This window comes from Natator depressus, chromosome 21 (assembly GCF_965152275.1).
Source record: "Natator depressus isolate rNatDep1 chromosome 21, rNatDep2.hap1, whole genome shotgun sequence".
NCBI classification, from domain to species: domain Eukaryota; kingdom Metazoa; phylum Chordata; order Testudines; family Cheloniidae; genus Natator; species Natator depressus.
In genome coordinates, this window is record NC_134254.1 from 16,875,274 (window position 1) to 16,897,423 (window position 22,150).

General features: G+C 55.2%; 1 protein-coding gene across 1 annotated transcript in view; it reads left to right on the forward strand.

The window, feature by feature from the left end:
- The window catches only part of CPNE5 (copine 5), a 200,023-nt gene that overhangs the window by 82,489 nt on the left and 95,384 nt on the right, over positions 1-22,150 (forward strand). The window contains exons 7-8 of the mRNA XM_074936000.1: positions 2,925-2,984; positions 13,679-13,742. Coding sequence (XP_074792101.1) covers positions 2,925-2,984; positions 13,679-13,742 — 124 coding nt within the window. The remainder of the gene's footprint in view (positions 1-2,924; positions 2,985-13,678; positions 13,743-22,150) is intronic.

The window sequence follows — 22,150 nt, forward strand, 5'->3', positions numbered from 1 at the left end:
CATCTGTCCAAGTTTCCAACTCTTGTAAGCTTCCTTTTCGAGTTTAAGCTCACCAAAGATTTCACTGTTAAGCTCAGCTGGTCGCCTGCCGTATTTGCTATTCTTTCTGCACATCAGGATGGTTTGTTCCTGCGCCCTCAATAAGGATTCTTTAAAATACAGCCAGCTCTCCTGGACTCCTTTCCCCCTCATATTAGCCTCCCAGGGGATCCTGCCCATCAGTTCCCTGAGAGAGTCAAAGTCTGCTTTTCTGAAGTCCAGGGTCCGTACGTTCTGCTGCTCTCTTTTCTGCCTTTTGTCAGGATCCTGAACTCGACCATCTCATGGTCACTGCTGCCCAGGCTGCCACCCACTTCTACTTCCCCTACCCATTCTTCCCGGTTTGTGAGCAGCTGGTCAAGAGGAGAACAGCCCCTAGTTCGTTCCTCCAGCACTTGCACCAGGAAATTGTCCCCAACACTCTCCAAAAGCTTCCTGGATTGTCTGTGTACTTCTGTATTGCTCTCTCAGCAGATGTCAGGGTGATTGAATTACCCCATGAGAACTAGGGCCTGTGATCTGGAAACTTCTGATAGATGTCTGAAGAAAGCCTCGTCTACCTCATCCTCCTGGTCCAGTGGTCTATAGCAGACGCCCACACCACGACATCACCCTTGGTGCTCTAGCTGGGCTAACATCTCATCTGGTGCAAGGGGGCAAAGCTCTATTCGAGTCAGTGGGGTGCACCTATCCATACCACTTCGGAATCTGCTCTGCTGTGCCCAAGAGCCGGCCCCTGCGAGGGCTCAAAGTGAAGCTGCACAGCACCCTAGGGGAAATGGAGCTGGCTGGCTCCTCCTCCGGATGATGGGCATCCTGCTCTGGCGCACAGCGTCCCGTGATTCCTGGTGCATCTGCTCAGGCTGGCATGAGCAGCAGACCCCAGCGCTCTGTCCTGCGGCTTTGGCACTGCCAGGAGCCTTGTGGGCAGTGAGAGACAAGGGACAGTGGAGGGCAAACGCTGGCCAGACCCCAGGTGACTTTGCTGCAAAGTCTCTGTGAGCTTTAGGGTGAGGATTTGGAGGGGAGCTTTCCCCATGTCCAATACCCAACCCCCCAGCCATGCCTCCAGCCCCACGCTCCCTGCCCGGCGTAGGAGCCCTGGCGCCTGCTAAAGCACTTGGAGGGGTGCTGGAGACAGGCTGGTGAGCTTGCCAAGGTCCCAGGAGTTTAACCCCTGGCAAACGCACAGGTTCTGCCACCTCCTTTCGTGATCTTATCTCCCCCGTCCGAAGCATTCCCGTTGGGCTCGGTCAGTGAGTGTCCATGGATAGAGAGCAGAGCTCCACAGAGACAGAGGGACAGGGGGAGGGGGGCCAGCTCTGCAGTGCACCATTCTCCATGCCCTGCTGCCCGGCCGAGCCGGCTGTCTGCGGAACTGGGGGCACGGCTCAGTGCCAGGCTTCTCGGCAGCTCTGCCCTGGCCCTGAAGTGCACTCCCCACCCCCCTCTGGATCCCACCCTACAGTCATCCCCACATGGGGGCCTTTAGTTCCCCACATGTGCCCCAGAATCCTTTGCAGTAGCATCTCCGAGGGGGTGCTGGGTCAGCCAGTGGCAGGCAGGGCTCTGGAATCTGCCGCTTTCAGAGGCTCCTTAGTGGCCTCTGCAGTTGGTGGAACTGAATCGGGGTGGGGTCCCTTTCGGGGTGGGAGCGAGATGGGCAGACAGGGCAGCTGAAGGAGGGTGCCGGGCTTGGGACTGGCTCACTGGAGATGCCGCCGTAGGTGTGAAGCTCTACGGTAGGGGGCTGCCCTCACAGCGCAGGCCTAAGACAGCCCCAGTGCCAGGCCGCAGGGCTCTTCATGCCAGCCCGAGGGAGATTGCCATGCTAACCTAAGAAGGGACGCCAGTGCCAGTGTCTGCCAGTGGGGTAGTGTGTCCCTGGCAGCCTGTCTATGCACCTGTCTGGGGTTCCCATTCTATGCCAGGGAGTTGAATGAGCCTTCCAGGTCCCTGCTGTGGCACAGTTGGGCACGTGGGCATGGATCCTCGGGGGGGAGCAGCTACTGGGCCCTTTCCTACTGTCAGCCAGGCTGTGGCCTGCACCACGTTACCATCCCGCCGCAGCTGCCCAAGCTCTCCTCGCTGGCGCCTGGCCATTGAAACCCTGGCTATTGAAACCAGCCACTGTCCATAAAAGCACATAAAAGGGTTTGGACACACGAGGTTCCAGGTACAAGGCAAACGTGATGTCCAGTCCAGAGCCCACACGTATTGACAGGTTCCTTCCGTACCCAATGGTCAGTCCAAACGGCGCTGGTTCAGTGGAGAGTGCTGGGATCCACCTCTCATGAGACACTTCCACTGGCAGAGTCTCTCCTCTGTAATGAACAACATTTGGAGCCATTTTCCCTTCTCACGTAGCCCGAGGCGCTTGTCTCTGTTCATAATCAGGGTGTTTCATTAGCTGCCGCTCAGTCCTGATGGGCCCCTTGTCAGCGTTTCTGCATGGGGTGCTTTGCCCTGCGTGGTCTCCAGACAGTAGGCACAGGCCCGTGGTTCTCAGCGTTGAGCCAGCTCTGAGATCCCTGCCGCAAGTGACACATTTCACTTCTGTGGGTTTGGAACCCAGGATCCTCCATGTGACATAGTATGAACATCTGGCCACAGCCCAGCAATCAGCCAGTGCGTCGCTTTCGGCAGAGACCGCCCATGCCCGCCTTTGGTGAAATATTGGGGGATGGTGAGACACATGCTTGGGTGTGTCTGTGTCATTCTGGGTCCTCCCTTGTCCCCAGAAGATGGTTTGGGTAGACCCCAGGGGATAGGTTCCGGAGCGTTGGCCTGGCTCTCCCGGTGGTTATCGGCTCCAGGCAGAGTGTGTTCTCAGGGAGCCGAGGGAATGGTCCAAGCTAATTCTCCCTCTCTCTGTCTCCTGGCAGGATGGGAGCGTTCACGTTACATTCCAGAACAGGGAAGCCCACGCCGTCCGTCTCCAACGGGTGAGTCACACAGCTTCACCGGCATCCCCTCCTGCACAGGCAGCCCCGCAAGGAGGCAGCGTGTAGGGGGGCTTTGCCCTGGCAATGCCCTGGATCCATGGCTAGAAACCATCGGTCTCCAGCGCTGTCAGCCTGGTGCCTGTTGCCAGACCTAAGCAGGGAGCCATGCGGTGCTGCAATGCCAAGAACTCCAGCACCAGGACAGCATGAGACTGTCCCCTCCCAGTGGGTCCGTTGCTGCTCCTAGGTGCCAGGCCCGGTCATTTCACTGAAGAAGGCCCACCTCCTGCACCATCAGCCCCACTGGCAGTTCCGAGTTCAAACCTCCCTGCCAACCGAAGCGGGGCCTGTTATTAACAGCACCACATCACGGCATCATGCAAGGCCTGACGTTACGTCCATTGTGGGGGCTGAGCCCTGCAACACCTGGCCCTGAGTTGGGCTCTTTTCTGGACGGGGCTGGTCCTGCCAGCACCCTCTGACAGCCTAACTGTGACGGGGTCATTTTCAGAAGGGATGTGAAAGTCCGTGGGACTTGTGCTCCTAAAGCCCTTCAGAGTTTCTGGTCATCTCCCCTAACATTTGGATAGCCCCATCACCCTGACACCCCAGGGCCTTTACTCCCCGAAAGCTGCCACAGGAAGACAGGATAAGTCTGTGCCTGTGCCCCCCGCCCCCCTGGGAGCAGCTGAAATAGGGTTTAATGGGGCAAGCCCTCATGGATCATGGAGCAGGTCCTCAAGGAATCAATCCTGAAGCACTTACACGAGAGGAAAGTGATCAGGAACAGTCAGCATGGATTCACCAAGGGAAGGTCATGCCTGACTAATCTAATCGCCTTCTATGATGAGATTACTGGTTCTGTGGATGAAGGGAAAGCAGTGGATGTATTCTTTCTTGACTTTAGCAAAGCTTTTGACACGGTCTCCCACAGTATTCTTGTCAGCAAGTTAAAGAAGTATGGGCTGGATGAATGCACTATAAGGTGGGTAGAAAGTTGGCTAGATCGTCGGGCTCAACGGGTAGTGATCAATGGCTCCATGTCTAGTTGGCAGCCGGTATCAAGTGGAGTGCCCCAGGGGTCAGTCCTGGGGCCGGTTTTGTTCAATATCTTCATAAATGATCTGGAGGATGGTGTGGATTGCACTCTCAGCAAATTTGCGGATGATACTAAACTAGGAGGAGTGGTAGATACACTGGAGGGTAGGGATAGGATACAGAGGGACCTAGACAAATTGGAGGATTGGGCCAAAAGAAATCTGATGAGGTTCAACAAGGATAAGTGCAGGGTCCTGCACTTAGGACGGAAGAACCCAATGCACCGCTACAGACTGGGGACCGAATGGCTCGGCAGCAGTTCTGCGGAAAAGGACCTAGGGGTGACAGTGGACGAGAAGCTGGATAGGAGTCAACAGTGTGCCCTTGTTGCCAAGAAGGCCAATGGCATTTTGGGATGTATAAGTAGGGGCATAGCGAGCAGATCGAGGGATGTGATCGTTCCCCTCTATTCGACATTGGTGAGGCCTCATCTGGAGTACTGTGTCCAGTTTTGGGCCCCGCACTACAAGAAGGATGTAGAAAAATTGGAGAGAGTCCAGCGAAGGGCAACAAAAATGATTAGGGGACTGGAACACATGAGTCATGAGGAGAGGCTGAGAGAACTGGGATTGTTTAGTCTGCAGAAGAGAAGAATGAGGGGGGATTTGATAGCTGCTTTCAACTACCTGAGAGGTGGTTCCAAAGAGGATGGTTCTAGACTATTCTCAGTGGTAGAAGAGGACAGGACAAGGAGTAATGGTCTCAAGTTGCAGTGGGGGAGGTTTAGGTTGGATATTAGGAAAAACGTTTTCACTAGGAGGGTGGTGAAACACTGGAATGCGTTACCTAGGGAGGTGGTGGAATCTCCTTCCTTAGATATTTTTAAGGTCAGGCTTGACAAAGCCCTGGCTGGGATGATTTAGTTGGGGATTGGTCCTGCTTTGAGCAGGGGGTTGGACTAGATGACCTCCTGAGGTCCCTTCCAACCCTGATATTCTATGATTCTAAGTCTCGTTGTGTGCCTTGGCTTCTCTGCATACTTGTGTTATTTGTTTATATTCATCCTTTGTCATTTGACCTAGTTTCCACTTATTGGAGGACTCTTTTTTTGAGTTTCAGATCATTGAAGATCTCCTGGTTAAGCCGGGGTGGTCTCTAGACATACTTCCTATCTTTTCTACACAGTGGGATAGTTTGCTTTTCTGCCCTTAATAGTATCTTCTTGAAAAACAGCCAACTTTCTTGAACTTGCACCTCCTGCCAGCCGCTGAACAGCTGTGGCTGGTGGATGCTGAGCGCCGGAGCACCCATGGAGTTGGCAGCTATGATCCAAAGCACAGGACGTGGTGGTGATGGGGGGACTTCCGTTACCCAGAAAATAACACGGAAGACACAGATTGTCCAGCAAGTTCTTGGAATGCAATGGAGACATTTTTATTTCAGAAGGTGGAGAAAGCTACTAGGGGAGAGACAAATAGGGAGGAACTGGTTGAGAATTTGAAAGTGGAAGGCAACTTGGGTGAAAGTGATCATGAAATGGTAGAGTTCATGATTCTAAGGAATGGTTGGAGGGAAAACAGCACAATAAAGACAATGGATTTCAAGAAGGCAGACTTTAGTAAACTCAGCGGGAGTTGGTAGGTAAGACCCCATGGGAAGCAAGTCTAAGGGGAAAAACAGTTCAAGAAAGTTGGCTGTTTTTCAAGAAGACATTATTAAGGACAGAAAAGCAAACTATCCCACTGTGTAGAAAAGACAGGAAGTATGTCTAGAGACCACCCCGGCTTAACCAGGAGATCTTCAGTGATCTGAAACTCAAAAAAAGAGTCCTCCAATAAGTGGAAACTAGGTCAAATGACAAAGGATGAATATAAACAAATAACACAAGTATGCAGAGAAGCCAAGGCACACAACGAGACTTAGAATCATAGAATATCAGGGTTGGAAGGGACGTCAGGAGGTCATCTAGTCCAACCCCCTGCTCAAAGCAGGACCAATCCCCAACTAAATCATCCCAGCCAGGGCTTTGTCAAGCCTGACCTTAAAAATATCTAAGGGAGGAGATTCCACCACCTCCCTAGGTAACCCATTCCAGTGCTTCATCACCCTCCTAGTGAAAAAGTTTTTCCTAGTATCCAACCTAAACCTCTCCCACTGCAACTTGAGACCATTACTCCTTGTTCTGTCATCTGCTACCACTGAGAACAGTCTAGATCCATCCTCTTTGGAACCCCCTTTCAGGTAGTTGAAAGCAGCTATCAAATCCCCCCTCATTCTTCTCTTCCGCAGACTAAACAATCCCAGTTCCCTCAGCCTCTCCTCATAACTCATGTGTTCCAGTCCCCTAATCACTTTTGTTGTCCTACGCTGGACTCTTTCCAATTGTTCCACATCCTTCTTGTAGTGTGGGGCCCAAAACTGGACACAGTACTCCAGATGAGGCCTCACCAATGTCGAATAGAGGGGAACGATCACGTCCCTCGATCTGCTGGCAATGCCCCTACGTATACATCCCAAAATGCCATTGGCCTTCTTGGCAACAAGGGCACACTGTTGACTCCTATCCAGCTTCTCATCCACTGTAACCCCTAGGTCATTTTCTGCCGAACTGCTGCCGAGCCATTCGGTCCCTAGTCTGTAGCGGTGCATGGGATTCTTCCGTCCTAAGTGCAGGTCTCTGCACTTGTCCTTGTTGAACCTCATCAGATTTCTTTTGGCCCAATCCTCTAATTTGTCTAGCTAGACTTAACTAGCTAGAGCCTCCGTAGAATTTCTAGGATTCATCCTATCTCCTGCCAGTATCAAAATGGACCCGTGCAAAGTGAAGGCAGTCCAGAATGGCGCCACCACAGAATATTCATGAATGCCAACGCTTCTTGGGGTTCATGAATTTCTACCAGCGGTTCAGCCTGATGTTCTCGGAGCAGATCATCCCTCTCCCTACCCTGCTCTGCAAAAACATCAGGTTCGTCTGGTCTCCTGAGGCCCGGCAGGCCTTTGAACAATTAAACCTCACATTTACCACTGCTCCTGTATTGGGCCACCCTGACACCATGCCAGCCTTCATCCTCAAGGCAGATGCTTCCAACGTGGCAATTGGAGTGGTGCTCAACAACTACTGCCTCCGAACACCTTCTACTCCAGGGAACTCACACCTGCAGAGCGAAACGATGGCATTTTGGACAGAGAACTCCTGGCAAGACCGCTTTTTGAAGAGTGGTGCCACAATCTACAAAGCGCCTGGTATCCCCTACAGGTGTACACTGGCCATAAGACCTTTGAATGTCTGCGTAGGGCCATGGCTGTTAACCAACATTGACTTCGGTGGACCTTATTGTTTACACACTTTAATTTCATAATCTCCTATTGCCTAGGAACCAACAATAGCTTTGTCCTGGAAGGGCGAATATTACACTCACCAAAATGACTTGAACTGGAAACCTCGTACATCCTCACACTTTGTAACTTTCTGGGTGCAGCTCCCCACCAAGATCTGCTCCCCGTCAGAAGATCAGCCTGGATCTATTGGATCCTGCCAGTCGAGCAGGAAGCCATAAGTAGGGAACCCCATGATGTCAGAGACAGGGTAACCTACGTAAAGGGGTGTATATATGTTCTCCCCAGGCCTCCGAGGACCGCAGCACTATGCCATGACTTCCCCTGGCAGGATATTTTGGTCACTTCTGCGCTCAGCAGCTCATCTTTCATGTCTTCTGGTGGCCTTGCATATGAGCCACAGTGCAGGCCTATGTGGTCTCTTGCAATGTATGCACCCACTCCAAGGCGCCGCACAATGACTCCTGCAACCCCTGGGACTCCTGCAACCCCTGGAGATTCCACCTGCCCCCTAGACAGAACTACATACGTCCAATGGGTTCATGACCATCCTGAGAGTCATGGGCCACCTCATGAAGATGGCACACTTCATCCCCTGCACTGGCCTACCCTCCTCCCAGCTCTGGATGGAACAAGTCATCAGCCTCCATGGCCTCCCAGAGCACATCATCTCTGACTGCAGTGCACAATTTATCTCCCACTTTTGGGGAGAAGCACTCTGGATTTTGGGTATACGCTCCCGCGTCTCCTCCACCTATCACCCTCAGACTAATGATCAAGCGAAGAGAGCCAACCAGATCCTGGAGTAGTATCTTCAATGTTACATCAACTTCCATCAGAACAACTGGGCCTTGCTGCCGCCCGCAGAGTTTGTGTACATTAATGCAGAACATGTGACTGTGTTTCGAATTATGGATTTGTGACAGGTTGGACTAGGTCCGGAGACCCCCCTCCCACCACCATGCTCAAGGTCTCGTGGCCCTGCCTCACCCCGCCCCAGAAAAGAGCAGAGAAGTCCTTCAGATGTTCTCCAGAGGAGAAGTCCTCCAGTCCAGCCTAGAGTGGCTGCAGAGAAACAACCAATCAGAGGGGCTGCTGGAGCGGCCAATCAGGGGCCAGAAGGGCCCTGTAAAAGGAAGCAGCAACGGCAGAGCAGTCAGTTGCTGCCTGGAGCTCGAAGAGGGAGCACTGGGTGCTTGGCTGGTTGGAAGAGCAGCAGGACCACAGACAGCTCCCTGCAGGCAGGACTGAGCCCAGGGAAGGCTGCCGAATACCGGGTGCCTGCTGGCTGTTGGGAAGAGCAGCAGGACCATGGACAGGTCAATGCGAACAGGCTGCACCCAGGGGACTGAGCCCAGAACCTAGCCAGGCTGGGCAAGGATACCGTGATGGGCCCTGCTGGTCTGGTTGAAGACTGAGCCCAGGGAGCGCTGCCAAAAGGACACCATCCGAAGGTATGGAGGTGGGCCTCAGTTGGGCTGTTAAAGAAGGCAGGGCCTCAGGGAAGAAGCCTTGGTGCTACAGCCCCGGACCAGGGCCATGAGCGAGAGCTAGAGAGTATATACCCCGGAAGTGGGACAGTGTGTGTGACTTAGCCAGAGGGCTGAGTCGCTGAAATGTGCTGAAAGAACCAGCTGACCACAAAGGGGGTGTCACGGAGATTGGGGGAGTCAGGGCCCTGCACCCCCACTTCCTGTAATTCACCGTGACTCTCAGCCAGCCAGTAGAACAGAAGGTTTATTAGAGACGACAGGAACACAGTCCAGACCAGATATTGCAGGCCTAAACAGGACCCCTTAGTGAGGTCCTTCTGGGGGGCAGGGAGATTAGTCCCCAACTCTGGGGGCTCCCTCCTCTTCCCCAACCTACTCCAAAAACTAACCCCCCTCCAGCCGACTCACCCAGCCTCCCCACAGCTCCTCCTCCAACCTTTGTCCAGTTTTCCGGGCAGAAGGTGTCACCTGGACCCAACCCCCCTCCTGGCTCAGGTTACAGGTTCAGGTATCGTCCCAGCCAGTGAAGTCACCCCCTGCTATCTCACCACCGATGCAGACAGTCCCAAGAAACTCCCCAGCAACATTCCTAGGTCAGTCCGCCCCGCTCAGTCCCTGCTGCGTCACATCGGGCACTCATGAGAGGCAGGTGCTCACGCCGCTACAGGAGTCCATCCCCAGTTCTGCCCAAAGCTACTCACAGCTTCCCACAACCCAGCAGCCCTGGACTGGAGACAAAAGATACGCCAAATCCAAGATGACCTAAAAGTGCACCTGGAGGGTGCCAAGTATTGCTACAAACAATATGCGGACCACCGATGACAGGAGGGGCCTGCCTTGTCAGGAGCCAGAAGCTCTAGCTGTCAATGAAATACCTACCCACAAACAGGCCATCTCATAAATTAGACTATCCGTTCCCTGGCCCCTACTGAATTTGCTAGCAAATTAATCCTGTCACCTTTGAACTCAACTTGCCCTGTTCTCGCCGATTACACCCAGTTTTCCACATATTACTTCTGGAGCCTCCCCTTCTGGACCCATTGCCTCACTGCTCCCAACCCCGCCCCCCAGCAGTACGTGCTCAAGACCACAAGAAGTACGTTGTCCGTGAGATCCTTCATGCCAAAATCAGACAGGATAAACTCTGGTGTGTTGGGGACTGGGAAGGCTACAGCCCTGAAGAGCGCTTCTGGGAGCTGGTGGCACATCCGCCCTCCTGACCTGGTAAACACCTTCCCCGCAACCCCAGCCCACGACCGGCTGGCAGGCTCCCGAGGGGAGAGGCGACAGATTACAGGCCTTGAACCCGGCTCTTGGGGCGCTAGGTTGTGATCAGCCACAACTGCCACCCAGCACCGCATCTGACCCACTGCAGAAGGGAACCGGCAAAGTGCTACATGGCAAAGGGCCCCGCCCCCAAAGCTTCTGATTGGGGGAAAATCCAGCATCTCTGGCTGAGGAGCTCTATTTAAACCAGGAAGAAGTTTGAAGCTATGAAGTTGTTTGAGCTACTGGAGGAATCCTTGGTTGGCTGCTATTAGAGACCCCTCCTGCTTACCTGCCTCCTGAGCCCTGCCTCCTCCTGGTCTCCACATCACAGACCCCTGCCCGCTCCCAGCTCCTGCTACACTCCAGGGCCCTGATCCGGTGCCTGACCCCGATGCTGTCTCCAGCTCTGAGCTTGGGCTTGGCACTGGCTTCTAACCATTAGGCCTGACTGCCCATGTCCTGGTCATTAAACAGCCCTTCCCCAGCTGGCTTCTCTCTCAGTTAACCCTGGCCCTCCTGCTGTCAGGTGAGGTGAGGTAACCTAACCTGCCTCTCAGGCCCTGGTTAACCCTGTCAGTGCTGGTGTGAGTGCACACCCCATCACGGCTTCCCTTGCTTCTGACTTCTGCTGGTTCCTGTCAGCTTCCCCTTTCTCCTGTGTGTTCCGTATATGCATTTTGCTTTAGCTGCCTTTACTTCCCCTCCAAACCAGGATGGTGTTTAATGAAGTGCAGCCTTCTTCCTCACTTATGACTTTTGGGGCATCCAGGAAGATGTGCTGAAATGATTCCCAATTAGCGTTCACATTTTTCTGATTGAATTCTTCTTCCCAGGTGGTTTGGCTCATAATTGTTTTGTGAAATTGGCCCCATTAGCAGCACGCCAAGTGTCTCTATTACTGGTCTGGTCTCTGTTCTGCTGGCACATTATAAATGTGAGCAAGTCATGATCACTTGTACCTAAGCTAGCGTTGAGTTTTAGTTCTGTGAGCAGTTCCTCTGTGTCTGTTAGGACCAGGTCTAATATAGAATCCCCTGTGTTGGCTGGAACACTTTTTGAGTTAGGAAATTGTCATCTGTAATGTTTAGAAATTCCAAGCATGTTTTCGTGCTGGCAGCAGGAGACCTCCTGCATGTCACTCAAATGGAAGTCCTCCAAAATCACACGTATGCCTCCACATGATAGATCGGTGCGTGAGGAGCTGCTCATCCCGTTCCCGAGTGTGATTTGTGGGTCTGAAGCAGACCCCAACTAATTCCCCACCTCGTGCTTTATCTGTTAGGACGTTGGCCATTAGTATTCAAGATCATTTTCTGCCATTTTTCTCCCCCGCCCCTTTTGCCCACTCGATCCTTCCTAACTAAGTTATAACCCTTGACTTTAACATCCCAATCATGGGAATCGTCCCTTTGGGTTTCAGTAACACCAGCTGGACCAAATTTATGGTCACAAATGAGCAATGCCAGTTGCTTTGGTTTGTTACGCAGGCTCCCACCACTGGTGTGCCGGCAAGTCAAGAAGTTCCTCTTTTCATGTCCTTTGGTCCTTTACAGCCTGAGTGAGTTACCTAATAGCCTCCCACCGGCTTTGGTTCCGGGAGGAGCTGGGGTGGCCCCTCCCCCTGGAGCGGCATACAGTGCCTGGCCCACAGTAACAGAAACTTAACACAATGGGGTCCCCCAAATACTGGCTGGGATTGCAATACCTGTCACAGGAGCCAGTGGGCCAGCCCAGCCGCTGTAAACCATCCAAAGCTCCAATGAGCCAATGGGCCAGATCCCAGCTGGTGTCAACCCACTATAGTTCCATTGGCATCAGGTCCTCACTGGTGTCATGTCCTAGCTCTGCTGGAGCCAACAGAGCCGGGCTGATTACGGTCAGTTGACGGGGAAGCCAGGTGTGGATGATGAGCCCCCATCAGGATGCTCATTAGAGCCTCTCAGAAATTCCCTCAGAGCCCCTACAGCCAGCCCCTGCATTTAAACCATTTACCTGGCCCCTTCTAATGCCAGTTCTGCAAAGCACTCCTGGCCAGGGTGGCCTGGTGTCTACCTGAGAACCATTTCCTGTGTCTGACACTGGCTCCCCCTCGTCCATTGATTTTGGGATCTGGGCTCCCCCTGACTGCCAGCAGGGTCCATCGAGAGCCATGCTCGTTGCATCAACAGCCTGCTCGACTCCAGCCTGTCCAGCAGGACGGTCAAATCCAGTGCCAGTGGGATGGGGCAGCCAGCCTTCCACCCAGTGCACTGCCCAGAGCATTTTTCTAGCTCTCCAGGAGGTCAGGCCAATCAGCCCCTTCTGAGAGGTGGGGAAACTGAGGCACCGAGCGGTGAGGTGACTTACCCAAGGTCAGCCAGAAGGCTAGTGGCAGAGCTGGGCCTAGAACCCAGGCCTCTGAGCTCTTTCTTCCAGCCTGATGGGGATGGAAACAGACTCCACTGAGCTTAAAAAACAGGAGCCCCCAGGAGCCCGGCAGCTTGGTGTGAAGGTCACTGCCACTGGGCTGGCTGCTCAGGGGTGGCCCCGGGCAAGCCTGGGAGCCGGATCAGAGACTGGAGCCCAGGGAGCTGTCCAGGCACCCACCAGGCCTGCAGGGGAGGCAGGGGCCCTGCAGTGAGATGGGCCTTTGTCCCAGCAGATGACACTGCCCAGGGCCCAGCTGGAGTCCATGCCAGTGCAGGGCACCCAGCGCACAGGGCGAGAACAGCCTGAGCCCTGTCTGTGCCAGGGCTGCACCCAGGGAGCGACGCCTCGGGGGCGTTCTGGTGCAGACAAGGCCAGTTGGGGTGAGGAAGGGGTCTCTTTCCCAGCGGTCCTGCTGGGACCAGTGCACGCCTGGTAACTAGCTAGGCAGGGTGTTGCGCAGACACAGCATGCTGGATTACAGCCCCCAAATGCATCTGCAAGTCCCCCTCCCTGCCCACTGGTGGCAGCGCCCGTCTCTGGCCAGGCACTGCTCCTGCAGTGCAGCCTGCATGCGGCCAGCAGTGCGCCAGCAGCCACTGGAAGAGGGGCAGAGGTGAGGGGGGCTCTTGGGCTGGGGGCTGGGCAGTGGTGTTGAAACACTTTTAATAGTGGGGGAGCTGAAAGCAGTTTTTACTTTTTACCTTTTTACTGAAAGCAGTTTTTACCTTTTTACCGCCCCTTACCCTCTTCACGCTCCCCCAGCCCCCGGAGCTGGGGCCAAGAGCAGGGCCATGTCTCTGGGAGGGCGGGACCCGGATGGGGTTAGGAGGCTGAGGCTGGGGCCACAGCTTGGGGTGGGCACAGGGCCAGGGAGCAGAGTCTCGAGTGCAGGGCCAGGGAGTAGAGTCCCGGGTGCAGAGTCCCAGGCACGGGGCCAGCAGCCAGGGAGCAGTGTGCAGGGCCGGCAGCCGGGACCCCGCATAAAACCTGCGGGTGCTGAAGCCTCCCCCTTCCCCCCCCCCCGGCACTCCTAGTTTCCATACCTATGGGCCAGGGGGCGATCTTGGGGCAAGGCCAGCCCAGGGTTGGGGGGTGCTCTCTGGGCAGGGCCAGCCCAGTGGCTCAGACGCCCTCTCTTTTCTTCTGCAGTGGGATTCCAGGGAAAAAGTGTGGCACCATCATCCTATCGGCCGAGGAGCTGGGCAACTGCCGGGTGAGTTGTGACTGCCGTGCCTCCCAGCGGGTCTCAGACTGGCACTGGCCGGAGGGCACCTGGCAGCTGTTGGGAGACTCCCAGAACCCGCCTGGGGTGGGATTCCACTGGGCAGGGGCCCAAGGGAAGGTGGCGAGGCAGATGGAGGAGTCCTGGAGGGGGAGAAGGACCTGTGCTGGGTTCCCACCCATGGGCATGTGCACATCACATGTCCCCCACCCCCAGGAGCGCAGCGGATCCCACGCACCGGCAGGGGGTCTGGTCAGGTCACTGCTGGGATGGGAGACCTTTCCCAAGGAAACCCAGTGTCTGCAGGGAGCGAGGTGGGTGGTCCCATCATAGTCCGTGCTGACCCTAGAGCGATGCTAGGGGCGCTGTGCTATAGGGTGCGTGGGCCAATGGGGGGCGCTCTCCCCTCACAGTCAGTGCTGACCCCAGTAGTGTCGTCAGGGTGAACCGAGTTTCCCGTGTCTCATTTGGGGAATGTGGCGTTCAGCTGAGGTTGGTTTACCCACCCCATGGGCTGACCCCAGTGCCGCCGCATGGTGCTAGGGGGCAGGGAGACTCCCTCATGGCATCTTCCCCCCAGTGCTGTCCCGTGCTGCATGGCCCTCCTGGCACGGCCCCGATCCCCGCTCTCCCCCTGCATGGATCGAGAGGCCCTGGCCCATCACCTGCTCCCGTCTCCTCGATCCTCAGCGGCTGCTTTCCACGTGCACAGACGGAATCGCCAGCTCCACGCTCCAGCCGGTGACCCGTGCGTGGGGCTCCATGCCGGCTGGGAAGCTGAGGGCAGGGGCTGCAGGGAGCAGAGCAGGGCTGGGAACACACATTGCAGGGAGAGAGTGGTGCCTGAGGAGGGATAATTACTCCTGATTAATATTTCATCACTTAATCTCACCAAGCAGAAAGGCCAAGTGGGGGAGGGGATGGCATGAGGAATATTGCGCAACCAGGGCTTTTACTTGTCTTACTTTGTTCTCTTAAACATTTGTGGCTGAACATAATGCTCTGAGAGGCGGCAGAATGCAAGCAAGGGCCAGGCAAGCTTCCCTTGGCACAGACCTGCCGGTGCCCCTCAATGGCGACCCGCAGCCCCCTGCTTTCTCAGCCCTGGGCTCCTCACACCCCCTCCAGCCCTGCCAGTACCCCCTCAATACTGACCTGCAGCCCCCTGCTAGCCCAACCCTAGGATCCCCGCACCCAGCTCTGCCAGTGCCCCTCTCTCCCTTGCAGAGATGCTGGCAGTCCCTGAGGATGGGTTTGTGAGATGCTGGCTAGGATGATGCTACCAGACTCATCAACAGCTATGACCTGAAACTGGGGTCAAAACTGGGGTCAGATCCTCAGCAGGTGTAAATCGGCCTCACGCCGCTGCAGTCCACTGAGTAATACTGATTTATATCCCCCTACTGCACAGCTCAGGGCTGCCCACGGAAGGACACGGAAAATACCCAGGTCCCACCTAGGCTCCAAAGCATGGTCAGCTTAGCACATCAGTGCTTCTTCAGCAGGGCTCACTGGTGGCCTTGTGCACCAGGGTCCTGCCCTCTGACTTGCTGCTTCCCCCACCACTGGGGCATGCGTGGTCTCCCCTCTCCAGGCAACGCTGCCTCTTCCTTGGTTCTTCTTCCCAGGTTGGACTGTCCACCATTCTGTGCAGAACAGTCATTTTCCCATGCATGGCTACCGCTCTCCACCTGTCACCAGCATCCTTGCTTAACCTACACGTTCTTTGCATGACTCACTGCAGGTTTCCATGCATGGTGGTGAATGTAGGTAGGTAGGTAGATGATAGATAGATAGATGCGGTGTACAGGGATAGATAGATAGATAGACGTGGTGTATGGGGATGGATAGATAGATTAGATAGATGGGTGTATGGGGATGGATGGATGGATGAGAGGGGTGTATGGGGATAGAGATGTGGTGTATGGAGACAAATGGATGGATGGCGTGAATGGGGATGGATGGATGGATGGATGGATGAGGTGTATGGAGATAAATGGATGGATGGAGTGTATGGGGATGGATGGATGGATGAGAGGGGTGTATGGGATGGATGGATGGATGGATGAGGTGTATGGGGATGGATGGATGAGAGGGATGTATGGGGATAGAGAGATGCAGTGTATGGAGATAAATGGACAGATGGGGTGTATGGGGATGGATGGATGGGGTGTATGGGGATGGATGGATGAGAGGGGTGTATGGAGATGGATAGATAACCCCTTCACCACTGCAGATGTCTCCACGGGGCAGCTTGCACTCAAGGGGCTCACTAAGAACTTTATTGACAGGCATCAGCATCGCCTAAGAATGGATCTAACTCTAAGGGCTGGTCTAGATGAACACTCACTGCACAGCAAGCTGGGGTGTCAATCTACAGCGTGCAAGCCTGCCGTGCACCCCTGCTGCCACCCGCTAACCATTCCTGTGACGGGTTCAGTCACAGAGACCCCCTTGGGACTGTCACCTGACATGCTGAAGTTACTTCTGAGCCCATTTTCCCTGCCAGCTTGGGACTCCAGTCCCCTGCCTTGTTGAGCCAGACACACTAGCCCGCTGCAACACAGACCCAGGTCTGGTCCACGCCCCCAAAGCTGCAGACTTTAAACAAAAACTGCTCAGCAGGTCACCTCTGTCCAGCACCCAGACACCCAGTTCCCAATGGGATCCAAACCCCAAATAAATCTGTTTTACTCTGTATGAGGCTTATACAGGGTAAACTCATAAATTGTCCGCCCTCTATAACACTGATAGAGAGATATGCACAGCTGTTTGCTCCCCCAGGTATTAATCATTTACTCTGGGTTTATCAATAAACAAAAGTAATTTTATTAAGTGTAAAAAGTAGGATTTAAGTGGTTTCAAGTAATAACAGACAGAACAAAGTAAGTTACCAAGTAAAATAAAACAAAACACGCAAGTCTAAGCCTAATACATTAAGAAACTGTTTACAGGTAAATCTCACCCTTAGAGAGATGGTCCAATAAGCTTCTTTCACAGACTATACTCCTTCCTAGTCTGGGCCCAGCCTTTCCCCGGTACGGTCCTTGTTAGTTCCAGCAGGCATCTTAGGTGAAAAGCAGGGGCTTTCTCATGACTGGGACAATCCTTTGTTCTCTTCCACCCCCTTTTTGTCTCTCTGGATCCCACCCTTCCTTCTATATGGAAAAGCACCAGGTTTAAGATGGATTCTACCATTCTTCCTGGGTTGGCTTATACAAACACAGGAAGTCTTGCAAGTAACAGAGCCATTTACAACCAATTGTCCTAGTCAATGAGAGCCATCAAGATTCTAAACCATCATCAATAGCTCACACTTTGCATAATTACAGTAGTACATCAGAGTTATACTTTATATTTCTAACTTCAGATACAAGAATGATACATGCATACAAATAGAATGACCATACTCAGTAGATTATAAGCTTTGTAATGATACCTTACAAGAGACCTTTTGCATGAAGCATATTCCAGTTACATTATAGTCACACTCATTAGCATATTTCCATAAAACATATGGAGTGCAACGTCACAGTTCCCTAGTGAGCTTTGATCCACCCACTTCGAAACAGGAGGGGATCAGAGGACCGGTTAGTGCATGGCAGGCTGGTGCACTGTGGATTGACACCCTAGCTTGACGCACAGTAACTGTTCATCTAGCCAAGCCCTAAATTGAATGCAACCCTCAGCTTTCCCGGGGGTGCATCATCATCCACACAAGCAGCCTCTCCAAACCAAGTCCCCGATGTGTCGGGATACAGCTTTTCTGCAGCACAGTGGTTAGGCGGCACCAGAACCAGGTGGCTGACAGCATCAGGTGTGGTTCTGGGGCCGGATCCTCCGCTGGCGTGATCGGCGCAGCTGTGTCACAGTTGATGGCATGAGTCCCATGGGCACAGCCAAGGGCCCTGGCCCATGGGCTTCAGCAAGTCACAGTCTGGATGTGCAAGGGTGGCTTTGAAAGAGTTTATTGGAGCATGGGCCAGGCCCAGTTCCAGATGAGCCCCGCTGAGGGAGGAGCTGGGTGGTTACCCAGAGCAGAAGGGGGCTGCTGCTCTCCCTCTCTTGGCAGGGGAGAGGCTGGCAGGGTCGGAGAGGGAGCCCGGCTGGCCCTGGGATTCTCTCCCAAGTGAAGAACCTGGCAAGAGGCCAGGAGAGTTGGAGAAGCCAGCAGTGTGGAGCAAGCTGCAGTGGTGCTGGCTCTGGCCCGGGGAGACATTCAGCTGAGGGACGCAGCAGGGGAAACTCAAGAGAAATAGGCGTTTCAGCCTGGAGAGGCAGAAGTGGTTTCAGTTTGTGTCGGGGGGACTTGTTGATGGGCTGCAGGGGGACCCTGTGAGCCCCTGCCCTGAAAGGAGGGTGAACCCTGAGAACCATGGAGCTCGGCAGATGGAAGCCCTGTGAAAGCCTGAGACAAGCAGCGGAAGGACCTCTGGGCCCAGAGTCGGGGCCGAGAGCTCACACAAGGGCTTGGAATTATTTGTTAGACTCTGTTACCCTGGGAGGTGGGGATTGGGAGAGACTTGGCCGAAGGCTGAGCTGTGGGAAGAGGTGACCACCGCGGGGCTGGCGCAGCTGTCAGCAGGGGGCGCTAGGTGAGGAGAGCCAGCCACGGCACAGCCAGCCACAAGGGGCTGTGGGGGTGAGGTGGCTCAGGACGGCTGGACTGGGGCGTTAGCAGAACCACCGTCAGACTCCCCCAGACCCTGCTCCCCGGGCAGGGTGTAAGTGCTGAGCGAATCCCTGTAACCGGGCGAGCGTGGCTCCCCCCGGAGAAGCGTCTCCGTGTACGTGGCACCGGGGGGCTCCGTGTTCAGCGTCTCTGGCGCTGGATCACAGCAGCACTGGGCAAGGGGAACGATGGTCCTGCCCCGCTGGCCCAGCCTGGGGCCTGAGCCTCACCTCCTTCCTTGGCCAGCAGCAAGCGCAGTGTCCTGCGCAGAGCACCCTGGGTGGCCTGTCCTGGGCACTTGGAGAGGGGACGTGCTAGACCTTGCTCATCGCTGGGCCGGATCCTCAGCTAACAGGTGTAACTGCACCGGGGTCAGTGGGGCAGCGGGGTAACACCAGTGGAGCCAGGCCAGTTTACTCTGGCCCTGGGCTCCTGGGATGGCGCAGGATGGCACCCAGCAGAGGCTGGGCAGGGTCTCCGGCGGGTGGCATCAGGACACTGTCCGAGCCCTGCTAGAGCCCTGGGCCTGCCTTCACCTTGGCGCTCGGCGAAGGAGGCTGTGAGCCCCTAAGTCCTGCTGTGGCTGTGGCTGCTGGTGCCTCTGAGCGGGAAGCTCTGCTCCAGGCCTGGGGAAATCCAGTCCATTCCTCTGAGCCGGGCCCTGGGGCACCCTCCTGAGGAGCCAGCTGTGCCTCCCAGGGAATGGCTCCTCGAGATAACCCAGCGAGCGAGCAGGTCCAAGTGTGTGTGTGTGTGTAGCAGTGAACGGGTATGGGGGTGTGTGTGTATGTGTGTAGAGCAGTGAGCAGGTATGAGTGTGGGTACACATGTGTGCGTAGCACTGTGTGGGTACGAGTGTGTGTGTGTGTGTAGTGGTGTGTGGGGTGTGTGTAGCGGTGTGCGGGGGTGTGTGTGTGTGTAGAAGTTTGCGGGTACGTGTGTGTGTGGTGATCTGCAGGTATACATGTGTGTAGTGGTGTGTGGGTACGTGTGTGTGTGTGTGTGTGTGTGTATAGAGGTTTGCGGGTACATGTGTTTGTGTGTATGTGACTGGTGATCTACAGGTATATATGTGTGTAGTGGTGTGCAGGTACGAGTGTATGTGTGTGTAGTGGTGTGCCGGGTGTGTGTGTGTAGTGGTGTGTAGGTACGTGTGTGTGTGTGTGTGTAGAGGTTTGTGGGCACATGTGTTTGTGTGTGTGTGTGCCTGTGTGGTGATCTGCAGGTATACATGTGTGTAGCGGTGTGCAGGTACAAGTGTGTGTGTGTGTAGTGCTGTGCGGGGTGTGTGTAGTGGTGTGCGGGTACGTATGTGTGTGTGTGTGTAGAGGTTTGCAGGTACATGTGTGTGTGTGTTGATCTGCAGGTATACATGTGTGTAGCGGTGTGCAGGTATGAGGGTGTGTGTGTGTGTAGTGCTGTGCGGGGTGTGTGTAGCAGGTGGGGGTACATATGCGTGTGTGTATGTAGAGGTTTGCGGGTATGTGTGTGTGTGCCTGTGTGGTGATCTGCAGGTATACATGTGTGTAGCAGTGTGCAGGTACAAGTGTGTGTGTGTAGTGCTGTGCGGGGTGTGTGTAGTGGTGTGCGGGTACGTGTGTGTGTGTGTGTGTGTGTAGAGGTTTGCAGGTACATGTGTGTGTGTGTGTGTTGATCTGCAGGTATACATGTGTGTAGCGGTGTGCAGGTATGAGGGTGTGTGTGTGTGTAGTGCTGTGCGGGGTGTGTGTAGCAGTGTGGGGGTACATATGTGTGTGTGTGTGTAGAGGTTTGCAGGTACATGTGTGTGTGTGTTGATCTGCAGGTATACATGTGTGTAGCGGTGTGCAGGTACGAGTGTGCAGAGTGTGTGTGCTAGGTGCCCATTTGGTGTCTAGCCCAGCTCCCAGGGCTTTTCTCCTCCATCAGTGCAGCCCCTGTGCCAGCAAGTGCCCCACTTGGGGAGCTGCCTGGCTGCCCGGGCCATGGAGGGGGGCAACCAAGGGCTCTCCTGCTCAGGCAGACCCTCACTCTCCGGGAGCAGACTGCCCCCGGCAGCTCATGCCTGAGCCCAGCAGACACAGACGGGGCTACCTCCTCCTTGGGAGCCAGTGTGTCTGTCACCACCAGGTGCTCCTCTGCCACGGGGTGGGGGCCACAGCCGCGCCGTGGGCACCCTCCCCTCCGCAGGGAAACCCAGACAGCTCCGAACTCAGCCCAGGGCAACTCCCACACGGGCCCATGGCCCCCAAACAGACACCCCCACTCTAAATGCCACTTACACAGAGGCACACACCCACACCCATTTTACAGTCTTACACTCGCTCATGAACACGCCCCACAAAGAATCCACACTGGCACGCTCTCCTGTGTTCACGTACAAATACACGTGTAGAACACACGCTCACACGCCTCCCCCACCACCCTGGACACATCCTCCACGCCCACATACTGGTGCACCCCCCCACGCACTAGCTCAGACACCTGCAGCCCCTCCCTTACAGGAACCTGCGGAGTGAATACAAAGCAGCTCTGCCATCTGTTCGGCTGCACAGATGAATTCGCTCCCCTGTGCCCGATGGGGCTGACGCTGCAGGCTGGGCGTGTACCAGAGGGTGCCAGGTGGAGCCGCTTGACAGGGGCCAGATTCTCCTCTCACTCCCGCTCGTCTGACACTGCTGTGCACCACCGATCTTAGTAATGTCACTCCTGATTTACACCAGGGCGATGAGCGGGGACTCAGGCCCAGTGGAGTCACTCCTGATTTACACCAGGGTGATGATGCAGTAATCAGGCCTGGAGTCACTCCTGATTTATACTGGGGTGATAAGAGTGGAATCAGGCCCGGTGGAGTCACTCCTGATTTACTCCAGGGTGATGAGAGGGGAATCGGGCCCGGTGGAGTCACTCCTGATTTACTCCAGGGTGATGAGGGGGGAATCGGGCCCGGTGGAGTCACTCCTGATTTACACCAGGGTGATGATGGGGTAATCAGGCCTGGAGTCACTCCTGATTTACACTGGGGTGATAAGAGTGGAATCGGGCCCGGTGGAGTCACTCCTGATTTACACCGGAGTGATGAGGAGGGAATCGGGCCCGGTGGCTGAGGCCAGCCCTCCAGCTGGTGTGAAGATCACGAATCCTGGCAGAAGGTGAAGCAGCTCCCATCAGGGCTGCACCTCACCCAGCCCCAGCCAGGGTCAGCGACACCTCCTCAGGATTTGGATCCCTTGGGAGTGGCACCTTCTCCATCCCATGCAGGGCCCAGCAGAGGAGCAGGGTTGAGGGTGGCGGGCGGCTTTCACAGTCAGGCGATGGTGATGGTGCCTGGGGGCATTGGCAGGGGTGTCCAGCCAGAATGGGGGTGTGGAAAGCACTACCTCTGCTCCCTTCCCCGTCACGCCGAGACGGGGCTGGTGCCAGAGCCCACAGTCTGTGGCAGCTGGCCCAGCAGCCGGGGCAGTGGGGTCGCTGTCGGTGCCTTTAAAGGATCCATCCTATCCCGATGGGAGCTGGGGGCTCCCAGTGGTCTGAGCACTGAGCAGGTGTTCAGATGAGGGGCAGAGGGCACCGCTGCTTCCTGCCCAGCACTAGACCGGACTGCACCCCTGTGGCAACTAGGAAGCCTGGCACTATGGGGGTCACAGATGCTCCGCACAACCTCTTCTCCAAGGCTTTGCCTTCCACTGTCCGGGGGTCTTAGCCAGGCTCCAGGGCAGGGCATGGCAAACTTTTCGGCCCAAGGGCC